The following is a 19,032-nucleotide window of genomic DNA, read 5'->3' as shown; positions in this document are numbered from 1 at the left end:
GGACCGCCGCCAAGAACGCAACCGCCCAGCAATCGCCGCAAAAAAAAAAAAAAAAAAAAAAAGAATGTTACTTTTTTTGTGTCTGTGTTCACGAAACGCGCCCTCTGCGGCTTGCCACCTCGCCCCGCAGGCAACCGACAGCGTCGTCCGCTTTGCGCCGGAAGATGGGAGAATCACGCCATGGCTCTTTTCTTTTTTTGTTTTGTTTTTTTCCCGCACTGGGACTGCCGTACCTAGAAACCGTATCATCAGTTCAGGCAAAAGAAAAAAAAAAAGCACGTTACTGGTTCACGACTACCCGATTCCGCTCGCTCAATCTGTCCTCCTCGGTTATCTGTCAGTTCGCCTGGACGTCGGCGGCGGCCGCGTGGACAGCCCTAGTGCCTGACAGTCGGTACACGTGTCTCGTGAATTCTTTGAGTACGCGACAGGAAGGAAGACGCTGGCTACTACGCCGACAGGCATTCGAAAGGCAAGCACTGTCGCACTGATAAAGCAGTACCTCAAAACTCTATTTTCGCTAGCTTCGCGCTAAGAGGGTAACTGCTAGAACAGAAATCGATGTGAACCCTTCCCTCATTCTCTCTCTCTCTCTCTCTCTCTCTCTTTTGCCCTTTTTTTTTTTTTGCTTTACGTCGAGACTCCGGTGCCAGTATGCCAATGTGTTCGCAGAGCAAAAGTTCTCGAAACTCGAAATTCAAACCAATGGATCCATTACCAGTCCACCCTTTCCGGTAAATAATCAGCCGAGCAGAATCGACGACGCCCAATCGCATGATGTCTCAGCCAGCCGACGCAGAAAGTTGCTGACGTAGAAGCGTAACTTACTACAATAAAGCTCGACATCATTTTCGCTTCGGTAGCTTCCCTTCAAGAGAACAAACGCACGTATCGCGCATGCGCAACCATTCAACCTGCCCGCACTATCAGCTTGCACGATTTCTTCGTTCCCCTGTGCTTAGCACAGCAAACCAGAGCACAGGCCCGCCCGTCTGCCGTTCTGCAAGCAAATTACTACCTTTCTCGCTCTGCTTGTGTGTTACCAGATCCCGTCTGTCGATATACGCTCTGTTGTAGGACACTCTTTATTTCCCTTTCCAGCGCAGCATGGACGCAAGCACAGGGAACACGAACACACCAGTAACGTGCGTTGCACTGCACAAAGAATGCCTGCCAACTTGTTCGAGTCATCACCTTGCTTACAAGTCATTATTCGGTTGCATCGTGCCGTAACTACGTTTTTTCACGAACGATGTTCTGACCTTGATCCGGCGACGGCATCTATCAATAAGGGGCGTCATCCCACGAAACCACCGGGTTACAATTCTAGGCCCCGGTGCACTGAGCCCTATGCTGACGTATACATTGCTAAAACCGGCCTACACTTGCGTACGTAATCCTTATTGCCGTCGAACAAATTTCAGAAATTAAAACAAATAAATAAATAAGTAAAGTACGTTCTATAATTACAGCTCGTTTGCCGTATGATGCGCGTGTACATTCTGTCGGTTCTCCACCGAGCAGCCTTTGTGTGGTTTCTTCAGCACCTGGCAACTTTTCACCTCGGCCTTCTACGGAATTTTATTTACCACTACTTGGAACTCATGAGAAAGGAAACTGCATTGTGGCCCTGTCGAGATTTTGTTGATATATCTAGTGGCATCGCCGCTTAATACGCATTGCACCAAGTATGTGACTGCGGAAGCAAGCGCGCGTAAAACTGAAAACGGAATGTTTGTTGACGAACTCTACGCGAACGGCTGTATACAATTTAATTTTTACCGATTTGTTTGTTGGCAGGTGATATCCGCCAAACATGGGATCGAGATAAGAATGCCAGTAGGCCCACAAATGTCATTTTTATTTCACAAAATTGGCGTAATAACAAATCAATATGTAACAAACAAGACGAAACATTTAACTGGCAACGTTTGGGGTTACTAAAAGAAATAATTCGTGTTAAATGACACAGTAACACCGCGGCCACAGCTCAGGCTTTTCTTGGCACAACGGCGCGATATGCGAAGAGATATAGCGAACTGTGTATAATCTGAGACCAGCGAGTAGCCAGCTGTCCGCTACCTTGGACGGGAGCGCTGAAGTCGTTTTCGCTCACTCGCTTTGATGGAGCCAAGCGCGGCCTCAGATTCTATGCCGGAGTCGGGAACAGTGCCGAAAAAAAGAAACAAAAAAAAAAAGGTAAGAAGTAGAAAAGAGAAACGCCACGCGGTGCGGCTGCGTTCGCGGGTCGACACAGCAGGATATCAATGCATGTATACGACATCGCTCGGGCACATCTGCTTCATCGCATCTCACATCTGCGACGCGGCGTCGCAGAGAAAAGCCTCGCTTCGTCGGGTGGTGTAAGTCAAAGCCTGCGCGCTGCAGCGATCCGACAGAAGCCCGGCTGCAAGCTATTTTGAGACAGACGGCGCTGAGTGCAAAGCAACTAAATAAATTGTATTCCTAGGTTTCTTACGTGCCAAAATCGCAACCCGATAGCGAGACACGCGGTGCACGTGTGGGACCGCGGATTATAAATTTCACCGCCTGGAATTCTATATGAAATACGCCTAAATTTAGAAACGCGAGCGGCGTTCTTTTTTTTTTTTTTTTTGCATTCGCCCCCATCAAAATGCGGGTGCCGAAGGGGGGATCGAACTCGCGAGCTTGAGCTCAGTAGCGTAACGCCAAAGCCACTCAGCTACGTTTTTATTTTCTTTCTGCTTTTATTCCCTTGAGGCCTTACCCCAACAGAGCGTAGCCAGTCGGTAATTACATTGGCTAACCTCCCTTTCCTTCCTCCCATTTTTGTCTCACTCTCTCTGTCACTGAGCTACACCGCGACGGGTGAAACTAGAAACGGCATAACGTAAATATTGCGGTTGCTTGGGTCTAATCCCTTTGCGATCGCCCGACCCTCACAAGCTGCCGATATCGTTGAGAACGTGTAGTGTCTCGGGACATTGACCACGACCGTAAGGGAAAAGAATTGTAATAAAAAAATGTTACATTATTCGCGGCTTCATTACCCGTAAAACTTGAAGAACTTCGTTTTTGCCCTAAAATAACAGAAAGAAGAGTGTCGAAAGAATGTCTCACCAGACTAACCTAGTCTTGCGCATGCTTGTTTTAGTCGTCAGCAAGTTAGAAAGCTTTTCCACGCTTGACTTCTCACAGCGCCCCCTTTACGCTTCCGTTAACGCAATTATTTTTAAACATGGCCGACCTCGAGCCTAAGTCAGATTCTTGCGCATACCAGACGACCACGAAAGGAATACAAACGGATGTGCCGCTGTGTCGTTGTGTTTCGAGGCCGTATGAATCGAGCGAGAATGTCTTTTTCTTATTCGCGGTCACGCGCCAACAATAGCCAGCCCCCGCGACGCGTTCTTGTCGAGGCCACAACCCGCGGTCCATCTCGACGGCGATGTGCCCGCGACACCCCGGATGCGGGACAACGTGGACGGGTGCGGTGCGTGCGGCGATCGGCAAGACGGCGGAGCAGCGTACGTACGCGTACGTACGGTCGGGGCCGACCACGCTCTGATTCCCCGACGACCGCGGCACGCGAGCGGTCGCCCGCCGCCCGCGACGGTAGAGTGGTCGCACGCCGCGAGAGATAATCGCCACGACTCGGCACAGCTGGGCCCCGTGCCAGGTACGGGACGCTGCTGCGCACGGGCCCCGACACGCGGCGAGCTTTCATTGGACGGTCGCGACGCCGATGGTTATCGCTTTCCGCGAGGACGAACGCCAGACGAAAAAATACGAACGAAGGAAGGAAAAAAAGAAGCTCGAGGAAGGACGCGACGTGTCGAGGTGCGCCGGTCAATGAATTCAACGATGCTCGATCTACGGAACCTTCGGACTGCTTGTTCGAGAACGCACCTGCGCCAGCGTTGTATGGCAGCACCGAAGGGTTGGGGAGAAATTTCTCTCCCAGGCTAGTTGCTTCGTGCCCGTAACTCCCTGGCGCGAAAACACACGGGCCAGTGCAAAGGTTCAGGCACTGACAGGACCGAGCGCGCAGACTTCTTGCTCTTCGAAAAGCCAGCCACCAAATAAACAAGTATGGGTTGACAGCACGGACGCTTTGTGTCACGGCGAAGACGACGACGATGATTTGGCTGCTGCCGTCTGCTCGTGCTGACCTAAGCCTTAGACGACGTGCTATGTCGTCCTACTAGACGTGTTCAAATGCGATTTCACCAATGTAATCTCTCCCGTAAAAATAGCCCTCGCGTTCACCAATCGCCGAGACGATCGAGAGCCAGTCGACGCATTTACCTCAGGTATAGTCAGGTCCCTTCTACCCTCGTGCCATGACGTAGCCTTCGCAGTTCCCGTAGCGCACGGCAGGAACAGCGCGAACGTTTTCACTGTTGTAGCGTGTCTGCAAGTGGCGTCAATGGCGCAAAGCATTCGAGCTGTAGCAGCGAGATCAGCGAGGCTCGTGATTCAGTTCCGTCAGTGCGAGCGTCAGTCCTTTGAAACGTTATCAAAGCACTTCTACCTTAGCTTCCTACGGTACAGTGCCGCTAGACCTGAAATTCTCCCTGAACGCGTGTTCCTGAACGCGGCAGCCTTTTCCTGAACACGCCTCCATGCCTTTCCGTCAAGAAAGCCTCGAAGTACGGCTTCGCGCTGGCGAAACTGATGTTGAATTCCAATGGCGGAGTCGGAGCAGCCGACGGACTCCGCGAGCGAGCAATCGACTCTGGCGCAGAGCAACGCCTCCGGATCCGCGAGTGGAACACAACCTGCGGCGCCGGAGCAAGGTGCAAGCGGAAGTTCTATCACCGAGTTACCCAGGATACCTTGCGTGTTGTCATTTCCTTCCGCTGTTTGCTCCCAGCACCGCCCATCGCTACTAGCACCGCCGCACCGGTCACTTGCCTCTTCAGCGCCGTTCACCTGTTGTTTTTTAAAAGTGCGGAATGGATGTCTCGCCAAGCGTGCAGCAGCTTTTGCTTCCTCGCGAGTCGTGACCGGTGGCGCCTCCCCGCAGACAAACATGGTAAAGGAAATACGTCACGCAGAGTTCCGGTCCACTCCGCCGATTTTGGCGGAGCATCCTTTTCTGTTCCACGGAGTGACTCCCGCTCTGAATTTCCTCCGACCCTCTCACTGGAACACCTTACAACCGCCCTCACTCTGCCATTCGAACAAACTTGCTCCGAAACGAGCAGAAAAACTTGCTCCGACTCCGCCATTGGAATTCAACATGAAAGAAGGCTCAAGATTGACCCCTTGGCAGGTACCTGTCACAGTGCAGAAGCACCTGCCTTCAGCCGTCCCGAAAGGCTTGGATCAGCTTATCGCAATAGCACAGAAGTAGCCGAGCGAACCGGCACCAAACGACGCGATGCATATCAATAACGAGGGCACCTCAAAGACCGCTGTGTCTACTCAACTAACCCCACGCATCTTCGAAAATCGTTCGCGAGTTCGGGGTATCGGGCCCCCGACATAATTGTCACACACCGGCGAAACACGTGCGCGCTACGCTCCAGACTGCGCCTGCAGAGTCTCAGTTTCCTACGAAATGTATGCGTGAATGGATTTCACGAGTGCCCTTTACGGGCCGGACCGCTCAATAGGCACTACTGGAAATTTTTGGTTATACGATGGAAGGTGCAAATCGCGGTCTAAGCAGCATTTCACCGATACATTCTTTCCAATCGGCTCATTGTTGGAAGAGCTAGAATAAATAAACGTTCCTGTTGCCACGCCACCAGGAGGCGAGCATCACCGCCAATGGAGGTACTCTCTGCCTCTAGTAGCGCTCCCAAGCGGTGTTCCTCACCCGCCTTCTTCCCACATAGCTTTCTCTCCACCCACACCCACCCCTTTTCGCTTCCCATTCCCCAGCGCAGCACAGTTGAGCAGTCCTCCGTGAGAGACTGTGCTGCACATTAACGCCCAGCTTTTCTTTCTACCAAACAAGAATATCCACCGTACCGCCTCGCCTCCTTTCTTGTGGCGTTGCGCCTTCCGTATTGGCTGACTAGTCACGGTGAGTGACAAAACACGCACTGTCATAAGAAGCCAACAAACACTGACATCGAGGACAACTTAGGGGAATTTACTTGTGTTTAATAAATGAAATAAAGAAACGATAAATTAATTGAAATGAAAGTGGATGAAAAAACTTGCCGCAGGTGGGGAACGATCCTACAATCTTCGCCTTTTGCGCGAGATGCTCTACCATTTTGGGATTTGTGCGTGTGACCGTGTCACTGGCAGCACGCTCCCTCGAGGATGAAGGAGCTCGGTGTTTGATTTAACATTTCAGATGTCCTAGGGGGCGGACATAGCTGGACGGGAACATTTGTCCTCCTGCGCTTTTGGTCCTCAAGCACCTTTTACAGGTCTGAGCCCTCTAAAGAGAGGCACTACTCTGTTTTGTTACGCCAATTATATCTCCCGATTTCTCGTTTGGCGTTACAGCACAACCCCAAGGGCTTCACTTATTTCTGTACTGTGCGTCTGACTTAGCGTTTCCATTTCTCTCACTTTCTTTTTTACGACTCCAGGTTGCCAGCATCCACTTCCAATGCCACCCTGTACTCGGTCACAACCTTTCTCGGACACACACAGCACAGCCCGCGGTGGCGGCTTCGGAGTCGCCTGTACAAAGTGAAGCGGCGCTCGCGGATGTCCTTGCAGGCACGCGCGGGGCGCCGAAACGTGAACGCGACGTCCAGGATTACCCGTACACACTCGTGGAGAGGGGCGAGGGCCGAGAACGCGCCGGAATTTTGGGCACTATATTGCTCCGGTTTATACGTAGCCTCCGCCTATCTGAAATGCCACCGGCACGACTTCGAGAGTCGAGTCCCCGATCCGCGGCGGCAGCAGTCCGGGTGGGTACACACACACACACACACACACACACACACACACACACACACACACACACACACACACACACACACGCACGCACACACAGCCGCGAGGACAGACGCCGACGGAGAGACGCAGCTGCGTGGCGTCGCGATCACCTCGCGCGCAACGAAGACTTTATATCGAGCCGCGCAAACCCGAAGCCTGCTGTGCTGCCTCGCATCGGCGCGCATATCCGATGGTCACGAAATGGGTTTTCGTTTCTCGATCGAGTTCTCTCTCTCTCTCTCTCTCTCTCTCTCTCTCTCTCTCTCTCTCTCTTTTACTTTTAAGAGCAGCATCGCACTCAAAGCCGGTTTGATTCCAACTTCATGGGCGGCCGGGCAACGTGCTGAGTTTCTTTTATTTTATTTATTTATTATTATTTTTTTTTTTGTGAGCATCGACGCCAACCGAGCCGGGAAAAGGTGCAGCCGCGGCGGCGTTCGTCCGCCGACGAAACAGTGCCCGCGGAGAAGCGGCGAGGCAAAAAAAAAAAAAAAAAAAAAAAATGGAGAGAGAAAACGAACACAAGACGAAACAAAGCGAGAACCAACGAGAGCGGCACGACCTCGTAAACGCGAACGGAAGCGCAACGTGGAACCGCGCCGAGCAAAGTACGCTTTTTTACACGGCGCCGCTGCGTCGTCCCGCGCGCAAAAAGGGAGGATCGTCTCGAGCGAGCAGCGCGAAGGCGGCGGTTTTGCGTGCCAGAACCACGACCTGATAATGAGGCACGCCGTATACTGGGGGACTCCGGATTAATTTTCACCATGGGGGGATCTTCAACGTACCCCCACCCGAATGCAAGAGACACGAGCGGGTTCTCGGCCGGGGTCTTCCAATACTTTCTCGGAGTTTCATCGATTTTTGCACATCTTCCTATCGTGTGAAACACAAAACCGCTTCTACCACGTTTATGGCTGACGACAGCGTCAGAATTAAGGTGTCGCCACCAGGGCAGTGGCTCCCGGATGCATCTTCCAAATTCCGAATTAAATTGTGCAGTTTTGTCCGCCAAAACCACAACCTGAGTATGACGCGTGCCTTAGTAGGGAACTCCGGATTAATTTTGCCACCTGGAATACGCTAAAGTGCACCTCAACCTAAACTCACGAGCGTTTTGTTGCATTTCGCCCACATCGAAATGCAGCCGCCGCCGCCGGGATCGAACCCTCGACCTCAAGCTTAGCAGCACCACGCAACAACCGCTAAGCTACCGCGGCTGGCTATATTTTCCAGTATTCGGCGCTGTGCGTCTACCCTATAGCCTCCGCTACGGGGAAACTATGACATACTGTGACACAACCGCTGATATTAGCGCGAGAAAAAGAAAGGAGCCGGGGTCGTGATTACGTCGGCGCCACTGATTCCCGAGACAGAGACGAGCGGCATCCGTACCTATCGGCGTTCGGTCGATTAGCGAGCCATCAGTCGCGAAGCGGGGACCGACCGCAATCTCTTCAGAGTGGCCGATTTCTGCCGGAAGCGCTTTCCGCAACACTTCGTGGAGTTCGCGCGGGAATTTTTTTTTTTTTTCCACGAGCACCCAAAATGAGCTTAGCTGCGAAGACTAGCTATTTCAGCACGAGCGAATACTGCAGATGCTTGTCCCAAGCGCGTTTCGTTTTCGGCCTTGTCGGTAACCCTATATTTTCTCGTACTCGGCGCAGAAATTTCAGGCAAAACGGACGGAAGCTGAGACACACACGCGCGTTGCTCTCAAGAATGGGTCATTTGAAGCTGGATCAGGCCGCTTGTATATACAAGGCAAATACCAAGCATACGCGAACTAACCTCCGCATTCTAGGACGTTCCCGCGGACGACACGCTACCTGCTCCAGAAAGTAGATAGCAGCGCCGCAAGTGGACAGAAGTGGCAACTACGCTTCATTGACACCGCACGGCTAGTCAGAATGGACATTTATCGATAGCATTTCTAGATATTAAAGGAGTCTACGACAACGTAAGCAGGTAATTGTTATGGGGTATTCTCAAGCACGAAGCCATAGAGGACAATTTCGTGCTGCTGCTGAGGGAGATATATAGAGACAATAGATTAAAAATTGTATGGGAAGGCCGAAATAGTAATGAGGCGGTGTAAATTCCCCAAAGACCGAAGCAAGGGTGCCCTCTTCCTCCACTGTTGTTATGTTATGTTATGTTAAGGGTATAAAAAGACAATAAGAAAACAGTCAATTAGGATTTGATTTATCATACACGCGCAATGTACAAGTGGTGCAACAGGAGGTCCCCGCTGTGACCGATAGGCACGACTTATTGGTAATAGAGTACAAGGCAAGAGAATTACAGGCACTGGTCAATACGCGTGGCAACGCAACGAGAAATCTAGGCCTTAAATTTAGTACAGAAAAAGTAACTACGTGCTCTCCATTCAAGAGCAAGTCATATCCATAGTGAAGCAATGTAAATGCCTCGGCGTACACATAAACGAAGCAAAGACTTATACTCAAGCACCCACCGAGATAAACTGAATATAAAAGGGAAGCGGAATGCAGCAATAATGAAACATGGGGCACTTTGGGGCCACAATAAATATGAAGTGGTCCGTGGAATCTGGAAAGGAGTCACAGTGCCAGCACCAACGTTCGCAAATGCCATTCTGTGCCTAAGGTCGGATATCTTGTCAGGGTTGGAGGTTAACCAAAGTTCAGTAGCCCGGTGGGCTTTGGGGGCCCACGGTGAAAGCAGTAATGAGGAAGTGCAGGGTGACATGGGTTGGGCCTCTTTTGAAGCCAGAGAGGCACAGAGCGAAATTAGTTTTGAAGGGAGACTCAGGAGCGCGGATGAAAATAAATTGGCAGCCAAAGTGCACAGGTACCTGCATTTGAAAAGCGTGGACACAGAATGGAGGAAGTCAAAAAGGCTGGCAACCAAGTACACGGTAATTGAAACTGTAAATAGGCAACCAGGGGTCATCAAAAAGAAAGCGAGAAAAACAGAGACAGTTAATTGGATGCAAAGAATAGAAACAAACAGGACTATGGACATTTACAAGAATGAGAAGAAAGAAATTAGAACGCAAAATACGTACGATAACACAAACGGCAGTACCTTGCTATTTGAGACTCGAGCCTGTTTGCTACGAACAAAAACATACCGCAGCAAATATTCAGAAATAGATGAGGCATGGTGTATGCGGCAGCAAAAGTCCGGAGACCACTCATCACATCCTATTGGAATGCAAAGAGAGATTGACCTAATGAGAACCGTATAGGTAATGTACACCTTCCAAAGGCGCTTCGGTTGAAATCGGGCGGAAGCATCAACCGATCAGCAGTCGAGACAAGCAAGAGACGTTTAGAGTATTGCTGGAAAAGAAGCAGGGAAGAGATTGATGCAGCCGAACCTCTTATAGTCATAGCTAGCGGTGCAAGGTAGATCTTGAAAGGAAAAAAAAATAAAAGGCTAAGGAGATGTATACAAAAAATCCTAGGAAAAAAAAAAAAACCTGTATAGCATACCTGATTAAATCAAACAGGCTAGGTGACCATTTGTCACCGCCCCGTTTGAAAGAGGATGCCATTAAATCATCATCATCATGGAGTGGAGGAAGAGCTTCGAGTCGAGGATCGTTTGAGAACTTGTGGGTAAGGTCGAGCCATGGGAGTTATTTCCTCGACAAGGATAGCGAATGAGTCGTTCTTGGCCAAGCCATGTTGTTGCGCGAACTCGTTTATTAACCTGCTCGCTTACACTTTATGTCTGTAAACAACAAAGCAATCACGATACAGGTAAGTCACTGAATCTTCATTAGGCATTTGCACATGAATGCAACTTTGTCTCGTTCCGAGTATGCTGTGTGCTTCTTTCACTCTAAACTATTGTACGAAAGCTCAGATTGGTACTTTTTCTTCTTATATTATCTCCTTTATTGTTTGCTTTCAGCTACTAGTTCGTGACACCGTATCCTTCAGCAGGGAAACTGCCACCGCAGCCGGGATAGAAACGTCGAGCTCTGCAGCGACACCAACCGAAGAGAAGGTATACGGAGTGGTGCTGGATCATTTCACAAGTGTGACACAGAGACCTCTTTGTCCTCGAAAGCCCCCCACACACACAAAAAAAAAAACGTAATAAAAGAGAGGGAGAAGAAAGAGAGAGAAGCGAAGGAAGACAGAAGAAAAAAAAAACCTGACACATTTCGTCCAGGTACGCGTGGCGAGGGTACACCGCATACGTATCGGACGATGATGGGCCGACGTAATCTCGGGGATGCGCTCTCACCTGCGGGCCCCTTCCCGCCCGACGACGGCGTGGCCGCGTTCGGTTGCTGGAGGCGTTAACGCGAATCGTACGAACGCTCCCCCCCCCCTCCCCCAACATTCGCGTCACGCGTGCGGCCCCGAAAAGGCCGAGGTGGATGATGCACGATGGCCAATAAAACACCAGCTTCTGCCGCACGGGAGAGAATTCCGTCTCGGCGATGCGGCCTCGTATACGACGTGGCGGTGGTCGTCGCACCGAATGTCGCAGGCCCGACGGCACCGCGACACCGTTCCGCTCCGTTCGGTCGCGAAGCACCAGCGGCCGGGACGACTGCGCAGCTGTGCGGACTAATACGATCAGATCGATCAGGTGTAACGCGATAATATCGAGCGACCATCCTGGCCCGAATAGGTGGTTCCTGGTGTCCCACGAGTGGTGTAGTCAGACATTATTGTTATTGTTATTATTATTATTGATGAGCGAAGAGGACGCACGTGCCTGCACGTATGTACACCTCTTAGAAAACAAAAACCGCTTTAAAAACATCACCGTCGCGTCCGGGATAAAACTGTCGAGCTTGACAACACTGAAGCCCTCGGGCTCGAAGGCGGCTAACTTTAACGCGTAATCCAGCGCACCGTGCAACCTTTTCTGCTGCGGTATTCCGAGAGACAGCGGAAGAAGCAGCGCGTTCGAGTGACATCACTAGGCGCACAATTCTTCAAATCGAAATCTGCAAGCAGGATGACGTAGAGAACGCTGTCCTGTCGTTACGTTTTCTGCGCGTACAAAGAACTCCTGGTCTCGATCGGGCGATCCGAATTTGCGCGTGTTCGAAATGTACGGTATTAAAGGCGGAACACCTGCTGTGTGTCCCGGCCGTATGGCGGCGCCTCCTAAGCAGGCGCCCTCACACACGCAGTGTTCCATTTTTGTTTCTTTTACACTAAATTTTGCCCCCCCCCCTCTCTCTCTTTTGTACACTGCATTACTAGCAAGAGCACAAAAGGTGGGCGTGGGGGCCCCGAAGTTAGCGCTGCGAGTTTATCACGGCACTGTTATCTATTTGCTTAGTGGTCTGCGCGTGATAAACAACTGCCCTGTGTTGGTTGTTCCTTGTTTACTTTGTGTTCTTTGATAGCCGAAGGTTAAAAATGGAGGGAGGAAGAAATGCGACAATGTGCGACTGGACAGCTTTCCCATTCACACGGCCAAAATTATAAACCGCTTGGAGCTCTCTTGCATGAACCCGCTATGAACGTATAATCTCCGCGAGAATTAACACGAAGCAGCTGTAGCGCTGTCATGCAAACGTTTCTCGGGTTTTTATGTGAAACCTCGTCCGTAAGGCATCCTCTCCCGCTGCTGTTTCAATTCTATGCAGTGCAAGTTTATTCTTCCGGGAGACACCTTGGAAAAGGGCATGGGATAAAAAGCTGAATCAACAGCTTGAGTTGGCCCATATAAGCCCCTGCACGGCATTTGCGTGCAGTCAGTCATGAACGTAAGCATTGGGAGACGCGGAATGCCTAACAATCAAAAAGTAAATCGCTGATTAATCAGTGATAATAATTATGCAGTAAGTTGTTCCTATAGTGCTCACACGGAACGATGAACAGAATCTAAAGATACGGTTATTGAATAAAAACAATGCAAGCACTACAGCAGTTCTGAAAGGCCATTGTCGTATCTGAAACTGTTATAGCCACGCGAAGAAATGCTACACCACACATATTTTTGAGAATAAAGGCACAATTTTCTTTAACCTGACATTATGCCCTAACAAAAAGTGTAAGGCTTGTTAACGAAACAGATTCTAACCGAAAAGCCCATTTCACGACAATCTCGAGAAAAATCTAACGCACGCTAAAAGGCTCAATACTGGGAACAGCGAAGCCGCCTGTTCGAAAACCGTCAACCCGTCCACCAGCCGTCCCTGTCACTGGGCCGCGTGGCCATCCGCGCTGTTCACGTGCCCATCGGAACAATGAACCAACTAGAATACAGACCAAATCTGTGATGGCGCTTTCCCTCGCGTTTCGTCTAGATTTCGTCCGAGCAATAAAGAAAAGTTATCCCCGCTCTTTGCAGGGCGAGTGGAAGGGGGTCGTTGAAGGGATTAGGGGCGTACATTGATTCTCGAATCGCGGAAGACCGACACAACAGAGACGGTCATCCAAGGACCACGGCAGTCTGCCTCCTCGTCGCACTGGTCGAGAGACGCTGTCGCATATAACGCACTGACTGCCGCTCATCTAACTCGGCGGTAAAAAAAAAAAAAAAGAAAGCGCGATATGCGAGCCCAATCAACCGCAGCCTATAGCTGCGGAGTTCCCTCGAGCAGCACACACGTGCAGAGCGTCTTTCGCTCGTCCCGCAACGCGGATTCGACTGCCGCACTTGGCAGATCGCTTGCGCTGATCTTTAATTTATCTATTGCGCTGATCTTTAATTTGATCTATTAATTTCGGCCACGTTTTTTTTTGTGACACGCACGTAAGACAACGTCCCCCCCCCTCCTTTTTTAAAAATCTTTTGTTCTTTCATTCATACCAACGCAGCAGCTGCTGCCAGGTATCGATCCGGCGACCTCTCCCCGAGCAGCATATAAGCCTGCTCAGCCACCGCAGCGCGGATGACAGCACGAACAGCTCACACAAATATCTGAAGATTTCGCGCTCGTAATTCGCGCTACTCGAAGCGCTCTGCTCGATGGGCGCTGTCACTCTGACCCTACTTCGTTCGAGTGAAAAAGTTCTTTCACGAGTTTTATGTAAATAACCGCTCGAGTAACAACACATCTCGAATCCCCCCCCCCCCCCCCCTTCTTTCTCCGGTTGGCGCAAGACCCGTGCCGAACTCAAACGGAGCTTTTATTTATTTTTTCTCTCTCGCGAACCAAAACGCCTCGTCGACTCCGGGCAGTTTGAATAGGCGACCGGGGTAGGGAGGCCCTTTGTTATTCAGATCAGAGAAGCGATGAAGGAGCCGCGGAGGCGACGGATGTTCGCGTAGAACATCGCCGTCGGGATTTCTCCAGCGCGCGGGGTCCTGGAAAACGGCGCGCCCGGCCGAACTCGCGAGGCGGGGAAACGAATTGTCGCGAAAATTTAATCGGCGCATTTTGTTTTCGCCTGTGCCGTCGGCTCGTATTACGGCAGTGTCTCTAAGCGGTCGGCTGTGTGCAAAAATAATGCGCACGACCGCCTTGCCAATCGCGACCTTTTTTTTTTTTTTAAACAGTGTACTCCGGTATGACTCGCAGACGATGTGCAAAATCCTGCACGTCAGGTCTACCGCGGTGCATGGCTTCAATCGAACGCTTTCGTCCACTCTCCGCACGTTCATGTAATGAGGTGTGGCGAGCTATAAATAACATATCAGCCCGTCAGCCCTCCCAGTAAAGTGCACGGTGGGAGGGGGGGGGGGCAAGCGAATATCAAGGCCAGGGCTCCAGAAATGTATTTAGAGCGGGATATGCCGTACATAGCGCAGGATGCTAGATTAGGATATGGTAACGAGTAAGTCACCCGTGCAGGCTAGCTCTGTTAGTTGCCACTCCGATTCAAAAGGAAACCCATTAACCATCGCGGCAGGTGAGTTAAGGTCGTATAGTAGTTACCCTGTCGGAGGGATGATTCGAGGTGTTTAGGTTTTAAGGATATTAGGCGAAAGGACAATTGAATCTGTCGTGAGGACTGCCAAGCGATGGCAGCAAGATTGGCAGGGTGAAACTCGCCGTTGCACAAGCCTAGTGGCTATGACCTTGAGTTGCTAAGCTCGAGGTCGCGATCCCGGAAGCAGCAACCGCATTTTTGTCGGTGGCCAAATGCAAAAAAAGAAAGAAAGAGAAAAAAAAAACAAAAAGAAACTAACGTCCGCACACTTACATTCAGGTGCACGTTAAAGAGCCCCAGGTTTCGCGAAATTAATCCGGAGTCCCGCATGTGATCGGATCGCGGGTTTGCCCGCGAGGCCCAACAATTTAATGAATTCCATTCGGCGAGAGAGGCCCACGACGGCCGGCCTGAAGCAGCGAACGGACACGATGACGTACGGTGCGCGCACGCTGCGGCTGCTCTACCTCGGAAGCTCAACGTTCCTTGGTGGCGCCGCGCCCGGGCAGCGGCCATCTCCAATGGCGTCCCGGAACAGGGGCTGCCACTCAGGCGCACGGCAAGCAACTCTCTCATTAACTTCTTGAATAAAATGTTTCTACCACCACCACCACGCTGTCGCGCAACGAGACGGGCGCCTTTCTTTTTTTCTTTCTCGCTGACGTCAGTGAGGATTCGAGAGAACGCGGAAGCATCTCCAAAGGCATATCGCAAATGGAATGCATTATGCAGCGAGTTTCACGGCCAGGAGGTAAGCAGAACGCGGATCCGCTACGCGAATCCTTGCTCAGCGCGCGGTCATATACATGTTTGGAATTGCACAACGCGCGCTCGACTTTGCGAAGGCTCCGAACACGCCTGCCACGACACCGATGGCGGCTGGCGGAGAATCGCACCGTCGACTGCGAAGTGCGTGTCGCCGCGCACTAGGCAGCTAATTAAATGGCTCGGTCGTGACGGCTAAAGGACTGCAGCATATCGTCTTCGAATACAGAAGCACGTAGTCACACACAGCAAGGATTAAGGAAATCGAGGCGATGAGATGGCGCTTCGGTGAACGAAAAGTGTAGGCCCAATGCGGCTAGTGTAGGCTCGATAGGATGAGACGTTTATCAGATGTCTAAGCACGTATACTTTGAGCGTTCAAGTGTTGCAGGCCACTCTGACAGACCGCGAGGCCGAATAAGTCACTTATACTCGGGTTCGGGTCTTAAACACGATACGTGAGCTTTGTTCGCGCTTTACTACACGCTCGATTTCAATAAGATGGTAAAAGAAAAGGGGGGGGGGGGGATATTTTTACATCTTTGGCTTTTTGTTTTTCCCCAGCAAGTGCAAATACGATCGGCGTAATGCTGCTCGTAGCAAGCTCTTTTTCGCTAATCCCACGGCTCCAGCTCCCAACCATCATTCGCTATTTGTTGTTGCTGCGAAATGATACTACATAAAACGAACATCCCAAAACTTTCGATGCCGACTGTGTGTGTCGCCGATGTTCAACAGAAGTGCCTTTCGCACGAGCGAGTCTGACACAACGAGGTCGGCACAGTGACCCAAGTCCCAAGCAAACGACTCTTTATCGACAAGCCGCGAGTCCGGTGTGAATTGAGAGTTTCGTGACGTCATCAATTCGCTTGTCCGCGACATCTCCGAGCCGACGAAAGCACCCGCCGCTGCCGAGTTCAAAGGGCAGCGCATTCAAGCGAGATCACAAAGCCAACGACTGCATCGGCACGGAGGCGAGAGCTCCCCCCCCCCCCCCCCCCCCTCCTGAGCGCAAGCAGCTGCGTCGCCGATGACAGCCCGGCGCTTCCGAGTCCGCCGGACACCTCCCATTCCTCGCGAGCCCGCGGCTAACGCAGATACGAATGACCGTGCCAGTAGTAGTACGAAAGCGCGCGCTTCGGACCGAGCCACGGCGGCCGGCAAACAGGTTTCCTGCTGCAGCGTCCGAAGGCTCCGCGGAGGAAAATGAAAAAGGAAAGGCCCTCCCCGACAAGTTTGCAGTCGGCAGCGAGCGCTGGCCAGCTTCGACATTCGACCACAAACCGCAGTGCTGCCTTTCTTTACGAACAAGGTCGACCCGACGACACCGCGTGCTTCTCCACACATCGGCCCTGCGAAATCAGCTAGCAGGCCCCGACGTTTTGTCGAGGTCGGGAAATCGGGGCGCGAAACGATGGCTACCCCGCCCGACGCCTACATTTCGAGTACCGCCAAAACGTAAACAAAATTCTGCAGTGGGTTGCGCCAGCGACGGGAGCGGCTTTTCCGCCTTGGCACGCGCTGTGCCAGAGCGGACGTAGCTGCCTGCGAAAATGCGCGTCGTCTGCTTCGCGCTGAGACGTGTCTCGGACCGTTCGCTAAACGCAGCCGAAACAGGCGGTCCAACAATAAACACTCACCGACAAGACAGCCGAGGACGATCGCCGCCGTCGCTGCCAAAGCCGGAAGCCCGAAGAAGTTGCCGTCGCGTGCCATGCCAGCAATCCTCGATCGGGCAACCAAACGAACAACACAGGAAGAAAATAAAATAAAGAACACCTCCGCTTGGGCGTCGCAGGTGGGGACGGCGATGTCGCGCAGCGAATCCAAAATCCCACGTCAAGCGAAGCAAGAATCCGCACGTTCCTCGCTGGATCGGTTGTAGTGGTAGCACGTCACCTCGTCGTTGCGGTAAACGCCTGTCGCACACTCAACACAAACGCGCACGGCACACCGTCGGAACGACGACCGACTGAGAATTCACCGAACACGGGGTTATTAACGTTGGGATCGTGGGGGTAGCGTCAACCTGGGCAACCACGTCACCTTCCCCAGCCACGGCACGCGCGAAAACACAGCCCGAACTTGCTTCTACCGCGTTTGAAGGACGTCACGTTTCTTGTTCGTCACCGATGGGAAACGACAGCCGCGCACTTCACCGCCACGGGCAAACGCACCACGCTCAGATGGCACAGCAGCAGCAGCAGCGCGGGGGGGAAATCTCCAGCAGACAACCGCCACCACTGCGACCACTGCACGACGCGTTGTCAGAAGGCGCGCGCGGCGTCCCCCGTCTCAAACGCGAGCGTTGGAATGACGCCAGCGCGGCAAGAGGGCACGTGACCACCACGGGCGCCTCCCATTCGCGGAGCTAGGAAGAGAGAGACTAGAAAGAGGCGGCGAAGGAAAAGCCGTCCCTCCCAAGTTTGCTTCCCTGGAGCGGAGGTACGCCGATAGGATGTGTGCATCCTTCTTTCCCAATTGCCCCGCTGCAAGGAAATAAAGTAAAAGGAAAGTAGGTTTCAGCTTTATTTAACCCTCTCTTTAGCCTTTCGTGGTCTTGATTTACGCCGTCCGTGCAATGACGAAGCGCCAGCGAAAGCGGAAATTGTTCAGCGTAGTGCCGTAGTGCCTCTAAAGTGCGTAGTGCGTTCAGCGTAGTGCCGTAGTAACCTCTAAAGTTACCAGCGGGGTGATTTTCCGTACCGCAACTACACATAGATCGAACTCCGCTGTCAATCTTCGCGACGAACCTTGGCGATGAGATTAACACTACGTGGAAAATAAACACCTGCGTTGTTGGCGCGTAGTCAGTGAGGTAGTGACGACTGGAAGCAGGTTAGTGCTAAGAAGTGTCGTGTTCTAGCTTAACGCGATTGCGTCCCACCTTCGCGCATGCTAGCTTTCCCACGCAGCAAATGTCAGGTGAACGAGCAGCGCTGGAGTTACTTAGCGTTGGCTAGCGTCTGGCAGGCGTCCTCGGCGGAGTCGGTAATCGCGCAAGACTAGAGAGCGTGAGCTTGCCCGTGAAAGCGTATGCGAGTTGTCTGTAAACGCAATAGCGTTCGTGCCGGGTTACTGAAGACGAGTACGGCAGCAACAACACTGGTGGCGACATCTGGTGACGCCGAGTTTAACCAGGAGTCAAACTGCGCTAATGCCGCATCGCTGTGTACTGCGGTCTCCGATCTGTATTGTACTTAACTGCTGGTGTAAAGCGTTTCTTGGGACGTAATCATTAACGTACAGTCCTTTTATATGTCTTTATTCGACGAGAACAATCGCGCGAAACAAAGATTTTTTAGAGCGCAGCTCTTTGGCGTCCGTTCCTGGGTTTCGCGTCGGCGTCGTCGTCGGCCTCGTAACCAGCTCCGCCCCCCTTTCATCCCCCCAGCGCTAGCAGCGATCGACTGATACCGCTGGATGCCGCTGACGCCGCTAGAGAGTCAAGATAACGTGACTCCATAGAACACCGTCGCCGCCATGCAGAAAGAGGAGGAAAGGGTCCCCCCCCCCTGTTCTTGTGTGGCGG

The 19,032-nt window shown here is 51.9% G+C and overlaps 1 protein-coding gene across 2 annotated transcripts in view; it reads right to left on the bottom strand.

Annotated features, from left to right (window-relative positions):
* LOC142592660 (uncharacterized) overlaps positions 1-17,796 on the bottom strand; it is a 387,382-nt gene extending 369,586 nt beyond the window's left edge. The window contains exon 1 of one of the 2 annotated variants that reach the window (XM_075704227.1): positions 17,141-17,796. In XM_075704227.1, the coding sequence (XP_075560342.1) occupies positions 17,141-17,216 (76 nt within the window). In that variant the 5' untranslated portion in view covers positions 17,217-17,796. The remainder of the gene's footprint in view (positions 1-17,140) is intronic. The other variant, XM_075704228.1, reaches the window with a different exon arrangement.
* Between the last annotated feature and the right edge of the window lie 1,236 nt (positions 17,797-19,032).

Source organism: Dermacentor variabilis, chromosome 9, assembly GCF_050947875.1.
Source record: "Dermacentor variabilis isolate Ectoservices chromosome 9, ASM5094787v1, whole genome shotgun sequence".
In the NCBI taxonomy this organism is placed as follows: Eukaryota; Metazoa; Arthropoda; class Arachnida; order Ixodida; family Ixodidae; genus Dermacentor; species Dermacentor variabilis.
Note: the sequence above shows the minus strand (reverse complement) of the source record. Positions and strands in the feature narration are given on the sequence as shown.